Raw genomic sequence first — 7,222 nt, 5'->3', positions numbered from 1 at the left:
GCCTAACGAGGCGCCATGGTGGGAGTGGGAACTCGGGTTGGGGAGAGGAAGGGAACCTGGGATGGCTTTTGCCGCGGCGGGTTTGGGGAGTCGAGAGTGACCTGTGCTGCGGCGGAGCTCGCGGAGCGCTGCCGCTTGCGGCCCTGCGGTGGCGTAAGGCCGTGTGTGGGAGTGGAGAAATTAACAAGAGAGCTGAGAGTTCGAGGGAGGTGACGTGTAGAAGTTGTCTGGTGGTAAATGAGACAAAACAGGTGGAAAAGCAACGAAACCGGCTTTGCAGTGCGAAGGACGACGGTTGAGGGACAAGAACGCCTACCGCATCGGCGGCGGCATTTCTTGTGGTGCCTAAAACGATTGGGGGCTGCACGCAGCCAAGCAGAGGAGAGGCGTGTGTCCGGCGGCCAATGGCGTGCCACCGTGCCGTGAAGGGGCGCGGCTGTGCGGCGGTGTCTGCGCCTCTGCTCCCGCCCCAGACTGCGCGGGGCTGCGCGCTGGGGAACGAGAGCCTGGGGTGGTGTGAAAGCGTTGGAAGCTCATTGCCAACCCAATAGAAGTGCAGATAAATGCAGAGTGAGCCTCACTGGCAAAAGGCTAGTGACAGAACCACGAGGGTGAGAATTCAAACATGTAGTTGAAGATGAGAGTTTTGATGAAGCTTTAAAGACGCTCTCTACCTCTGTGTTTTCCTAGATCAGCTAAATACACAGTAATAGTATATAATATATGTATAGTATATAATAATAAGCTAGAATAAGAGTTTCAGTCTCAGATGTAAAACAAAATTGGGGTTTTGAGTGATTTAAACGTAAGTGCCATGCTTCCTCACCCAGATGATTTAGTAGAGGAACCCAAATATGAGTGGATTGCCTGGCACTAGTTATGTGCTTATTGTAAAGGAAAACATACTTAGAGGTCTTGTGCAGAAAAAATTCTTGCAACATTACTCAGTACATTATTGTCAACAGATCAAGGAAATAGAGGGTTATTATATAAAGAAGGCTTCTAAAACCAAAGAAAGGTGAAAAAGAGACTAAACGGAATATTATACACAGGATATACGTGCTCTGTGGTAAGGAATGATGATACTGCATTCATCCTGCGTGACCACGTGGTATCTAAGATCCTCCAACATTCTCAACGTTAAATCCTAGAATCTTTACAGTTGGTCATCTGGTCAAACTCCCCGGCAATGATTAGGGAAAAGCACAGCTAGATTAGATTGCCCAGGGCTTGATCCCACCTTGCCTTGTAAGTCTCCAGGAATGAGGCATCAACCACAACTCTAGGCAGCCTGTTCCAGTGCTTTGCCACCCTTGCTGTAAAAAACTGTTTCCTTCTATCCAACCTAAATGTGTTTTACTTTGTGACGTTCGCCTGTACCCACTGCTCAAGCCTGCTTAGGTCCCTCTGGATGGCATCCTGTTCCTCTGGTGTGTCAACTGCAGCCCACAGCTTGGTGTCATTAGCAAACTTGCTGAGGGTGCACTTGACCCCACTTTTGATGTTGCTGATGAAGGTGGTATCAAAGAGTACCAGTCCCAGCACTGATCCCTGGGGGACGCTGCTTGTCACCGATCTTCATCCAGACACTGAGCCATTGGCCACTGCTCTCTGGACTCGATTCTGCAGCCAGTTGTTCATCCATTGAACAGTCCACTCATCAAATCCATATATTTCATATATATTTTCATATATTTCCATATATTTAAGGACTGTGATTGAAGGACTCTGACACAATACCCCACAACATCCTTCTCTCCAAATTGGAAATACATGTGGCTCTTCTGTTGTCCGTTGATGCAGTGACACTGCCATAAAAGACTGCTAGGTTGGTCAAGCAGGATTTGGCCTTGGTGAAGCCGTGCTGGTTCTCCCTGCCTTCCATGTGCCTTAGCTCACAGAGGTGAGACTGATGGGTTGGTAGTTTTGAGGGTCATCATATTATCCTTCTTAGAAGTGGGTGTGCTGTTGACTTTTTCCAGTCACCAGAGACTGATTGCCAGGACTTTGCAGATGTCATGGAGAGTGGCTTGGTGACCACATCAGCTAATTCCCTAAGGACTCTGGGATGCATTTCATCGGGACTCATAAACTGGCAGATGTTCAGGTTCCTCAGGTGGTCAAAAACGTCATCTTTGCTTACAGTGGGAGGGACGTTGCTTCCCCAGTTCCCTCCTGCTAAACCAAACATTTGAGGGCTGTTTGGCGAGCAGTTATCAGAGAAGATTGAAGCAAAGCAGTTGTTAAGTACCTCAGCCTTCTCCTTGTCTGTTGTTACCAGATCGCCTGTGTCACTTACTAGGCATGGTATGCATTCCTGGACTTTCCTTTTCTGGATGAGGTACCTGTAGAAGCCTTTCTTGTTCTTCTTGGTATCCCTTGCCAAAGTTAGGCCAAGCTGGGCCTTGGCTTTCCTGACCCCCTCCCTGCACAGACTTGCAGCTTCTTTGTAGTCTTCCCATGGTACCTGTTTGCACTGCCTGTACGTTTTCTTCTTGCTCTTCCATTTGACCAGCAGGTCCTGGTTCAGCCACGCCTGTCTCTTGCCTTCCTTTCCTGACAGCGTAGATCAGCAGCAGTGAGTAGATTCATGCTAGCAGCAGACTGTTGGGTCATTTTAATTGTCACTCAAGCAGCCGAGGTAATAATGCAGCAGGGAAAGATCACTACGGTATAACCCACAGATAGCAAGTTATTTTGAGAGTGAAATCTAAGTGACGGATAGCCCCAGATCTCACGTTATCATTGTCCTTTTTTTTGTTTGCAGCGTGAATGCATATCCATCCATGTTGGTCAGGCTGGTGTTCAGATTGGCAATGCATGCTGGGAATTGTATTGTCTTGAACACGGGATCCAGCCTGATGGTCACATGCCCAGTGACAAAACTATTGGAGGCGGAGATGATTCATTTAACACTTTCTTCAGTGAGACGGGAGCTGGTAAACATGTTCCCAGAGCAGTGTTTGTGGACCTGGAGCCAACGGTAGTCGGTACGTACGCAAGATGCACATCTTCAATGTAAAACTACTCCTTTCCTTTCAGACTTTTGTGCGTTTTCAAAACACTAGGGGTTCTGAAAGGTGTATAGCTGGATGATGTTTTGACATTTTTGGTTCGTGTTATTTGAAAGAGATGAAATGATGGTCTATGGGTAATGTTTGGAAAACATTAAACTTCTTTGCAGATTTTGGATAATCTTTCCAAGTCACTGCACTACATCCACAGCTTCATTTAATTGCTATCCAGAATGCCTGTGCCTGCAGTGTAGTTCTCTTGAGTTGCCTCCATGTTCCAGGATGCAAATACTGCTTTGTGAGCATCCGATGTTTTCCCCTAAAGAAAGACACTGAAGTTGTACCAACTTCTTGCTGCGTTTGTTCATGGAAGCTGTCTGTAGGTTTTTGACGTTTCCTTTTACGTAGTATGTCATCCCTAGGCACCACATGCAGAACTCAGCAGATAAATTTTATGTTGGAATATGTATTTTTTCACTTGTAGATGAAGTACGTACAGGCACATATAGGCAGTTGTTCCACCCTGAGCAGCTCATTACTGGGAAAGAAGATGCAGCTAATAATTATGCCAGAGGCCATTACACCGTTGGAAAAGAGATTGTTGATCTAGTGTTAGACCGCACGCGCAAAGTGGTAAGAATTCGTGCTGCAGATCAATCTTTAAAATAAGTAAGATACAGCTCTAGAGCTACCTGTAGTTACAATTTGTTATGACACTTGTGTTGTTTTTTTTTTCTGGGGGGGGAGGGAGTTGTTTGTTTTTAAGAATTTTATGCATAGATTATGAAAAACAAAAAACCGGGAACTTGGTCCCATGCCTCCCCCCTCTTGAGTTAAATAAAAATTCAGTCAGTAAAACTTGAAAGTTCTTGTGATGTGGAACATCATTATTTGAAGATATTTTAAGGATACCTCAGAAGTGCGTTATAAAACCTTTAGACTGTAAGCACTTGTTTGTTATTTTTAACCTGAATCGCACCATTATGTGTCATTCAAAATATTTCCAGTACCCTGAAACTCAGATTTTGGTTGGACGTTCAGTAATTTCACATGTCTTTCTAGGTTTCCATAACCTGGTGTAATGTAAGAAATTCACTTAGCATGATGTGAATCAAAGTGAAGTAGTGATTGCCTTTCTGAAGTTGTAAAAATACTTTTTTTCCAAACCAAATTGATACTTGCTGCCATACAGAGTACAATAGTAGTTTAAAAGCTGCAAGCCTGCTGTAATTTCTAATAACCTTTCGCAGTGGTGCACAACTGCTCTTGCTTTTAGTAGGATAAAAAATGCATAAAGGAAAATGCTACATTCAAATGAGAAAATACTCATATTCAGAACAAGGTGTGCTGTGGTGGTTTTAAGTAAAAGATATGCAAGAAAAAAGTTACCTTTTAAAACAAATGATGAGGAAATAATTGCTTTTGAGTGTTTATTTTAATGTTGATGATTTTGGAAAAGGTAATAATAAATGTATGTTTTTTCTCTCTTGCTTTTTTCCATCCTATTATAGGCTGATCTGTGCACTGGGCTGCAAGGTTTCCTTATCTTTCACAGTTTTGGAGGAGGCACTGGTTCAGGGTTTACATCTCTGCTCATGGAAAGGCTCTCTGTTGACTATGGCAAAAAATCTAAACTAGAATTTGCAATTTATCCAGCACCACAGGTTTCTACTGCTGTAGTGGAACCTTACAATTCAGTTTTAACTACTCATACAACACTGGAGCATTCAGACTGCGCATTCATGGTAGATAATGAAGCCACTTATGATATATGTCGTCGCAACCTGGACATAGAACGTCCCACTTATACCAATTTAAATCGACTAATTGCGCAAATTGTTTCATCCATCACAGCTTCACTACGTTTTGATGGAGCCCTTAATGTAGATCTGACAGAATTTCAAACTAACCTTGTTCCGTACCCACGAATCCATTTCCCCTTGGTAACATATGCCCCTATCATCTCTGCTGAAAAAGCCTACCATGAGCAGTTATCCGTGGCTGAAATTACCAATGCTTGCTTTGAACCAGCCAACCAGATGGTAAAATGTGACCCACGTCATGGTAAATACATGGCCTGCTGTATGTTATACAGAGGTGATGTTGTCCCTAAAGATGTCAACGCAGCTATCGCTACTATCAAGACTAAACGTACCATTCAGTTTGTGGATTGGTGCCCAACTGGATTCAAGGTACTTTGATAACTTCTGAAGTGCTTGATCTTGGAAATAGTAGGAATTACGTGATATTTGGAGGTAGCGGTCGTTGTACTGTACTGTAACGTTCCTGTTACTGAACTGCTTACATTTCAGATTATATTCTTAAATATAATTCCCTGATACTTTAACTCAGATGAAAATTCTAAAACAAGTTACAGAATAGCAGTCACGGTTTTTGTAGGAACAGGCAGTACTGAGTGTCTGAAAATAATTTACAAGCAGGTTGTACTGAAAAGCAATGCCAGGTTTTACTGCAAGTCTTCAAAAATCTCGGGAGCTTTGTACAGAAGGAATATAGGCAAGCCCCAAGCAAATGTAGAAACACTACATGAAGTTATTGAATTCAGTGCAGTAATTTCCCAACAATGGTTTTGAGATACCTTGAAGTGGTAGACGCTATCAGTTTCCGGACATGTGGAGCCTGACTGCTATCACTAGAGCAAACCTATTTTTTTCGTTGTGATTCATTTAAACATAGGCTCCTGTAAGTCGCCTTTTTACTAGATGAATATCAGGTTGTTCAGCTACTTCTGCTTGTTCTCAGTTGACTGGCAGTGTCACCTTCCGGACAAGAGGTCCATCCTTCCAGCTACTGTCCATGCATTCAGGACTTGCAAAGACCTAGAGTCTTATGTTCTTTGTAGAGTCCAGTAAGCTCTTATGATCTTGGAAAAATAACCTCTAGGCCAATGTAGCTAACGCTGGACCAGTTTGACCAGATCCTGAATTTAGGATTTAGTTAAATATTTTGATGAAGCGCAAAATAATTTTATTTAATTGTTCACAGTTGTGGCTACTGTTGTTGTTAACAGAAATAAGTCTTCAGTGCTTCCCAGTAATTAAAGACGTTCTCACTTGTTTTCTTGAAGGTGGGCATTAACTACCAGCCTCCAACTGTGGTGCCAGGTGGCGACCTTGCAAAGGTGCAGAGAGCTGTATGTATGCTGAGTAATACCACTGCCATTGCTGAAGCATGGGCTCGTCTCGACCATAAATTCGATTTGATGTATGCCAAACGTGCCTTTGTACATTGGTACGTTGGGGAAGGAATGGAGGAAGGAGAATTTTCCGAAGCCCGGGAAGATCTGGCTGCCCTTGAAAAAGATTATGAAGAAGTTGGGATAGACTCTGTAGAAGCAGAGGCTGAAGAAGAGGATGAATACTGAAAATGCGGAAGTAATAGAAAGTGTGTTCTGTAACAGCAACAAATGAATTGCAGAATCCTGTTCGCTTGCTTGCTTGTTTTCAGATGCAGTTTTAAATGTTGTACTGTTCATTTTTTTCTTTGTTACTGTTTACACACACAGTTGCTGCGTAAGAACCGTTTGAAATTACAGTTTTTGGTAGCATCTAGTCTTGCACAACGTAAAGATTAAATTACAAACTTGTGTACGTGTCTGTAACGCTGTATTTATCTATTTATCAATCAATTTATCTAACTGTAGTAAGGGTAAGTGCCATTACACTTTTGGTCTGAACTAGAATATTTGCTAAAAGCACCAAACTTGCTACTTAAAAAAATAAAATTAAAAAAAAAAAATGGGGAGACTCAGCAGACAAAAGGTAAAATTTTCCAACCAGCGTGCCCCCTTACACTCAGTTCCACCTTAGATAGAAGGAAAATAAAATGTCAGATGACCTGCTTTACAATAGTCATGTTTTGAATTCCTACACTGACCTATGAAATACTTATGTGTCCTTTAATGCACAACTCTGTGGACACTGTAAGCTTTGATGAATTAATAAAAATTGGTCTTTTTTTTTTACCTGTTCTTACTGTTGGCAGAAAATACAACTTCTATTTGCGGGCAGTTATTTTGTGGTGTGGTTTTTTTGTTTCTGGCTGGTTGGGTGGGTTGGGTTTGGTTTTTCAGAAAAGCCATATGGTTTTCAGTGAAAAGGACTGGATGCAACTGACTGGTGTTAAGTAGCAGATGCTTCTCTTCACAGATTGTGTGTTCTTTTTTTTTTTCTAGGTGGAATGTCATT

The 7,222-nt window shown here is 42.5% G+C and overlaps 1 protein-coding gene across 1 annotated transcript; it reads left to right on the top strand.

Moving 5' to 3' along the window:
• LOC125685990 (tubulin alpha-3 chain-like) lies at window positions 1-6,404 on the top strand. The gene is made up of 5 exons (XM_048929565.1): window positions 1-18; window positions 2,768-2,990; window positions 3,499-3,647; window positions 4,526-5,206; window positions 6,103-6,404. The coding sequence occupies exons 1-5, from the start codon at window positions 16-18 to the stop codon at window positions 6,397-6,399; spliced, it is 1,353 nt and encodes a 450-aa protein (XP_048785522.1). The 5' UTR covers window positions 1-15; the 3' UTR covers window positions 6,400-6,404.
• Window positions 6,405-7,222: the final 818 nt, after the last annotated feature.

This window comes from Lagopus muta, chromosome 1, assembly GCF_023343835.1.
Source record: "Lagopus muta isolate bLagMut1 chromosome 1, bLagMut1 primary, whole genome shotgun sequence".
NCBI lineage: Eukaryota > Metazoa > Chordata > Aves > Galliformes > Phasianidae > Lagopus > Lagopus muta.
This window is presented reverse-complemented; position numbering and strand designations above follow the sequence as displayed.

What these genes read in the sequence shown, in the direction of transcription:
- LOC125685990 (XM_048929565.1), top strand. An exon ending in CCTGGAGCCAACGGTAGTCG is followed by an intron (nt 2,991 to 3,498) that starts GTACGTACGCAA and finishes TTTCACTTGTAG; the next exon opens with ATGAAGTACGTACAGGCACA. An exon ending in TAGACCGCACGCGCAAAGTG is followed by an intron (nt 3,648 to 4,525) that starts GTAAGAATTCGT and finishes ATCCTATTATAG; the next exon opens with GCTGATCTGTGCACTGGGCT.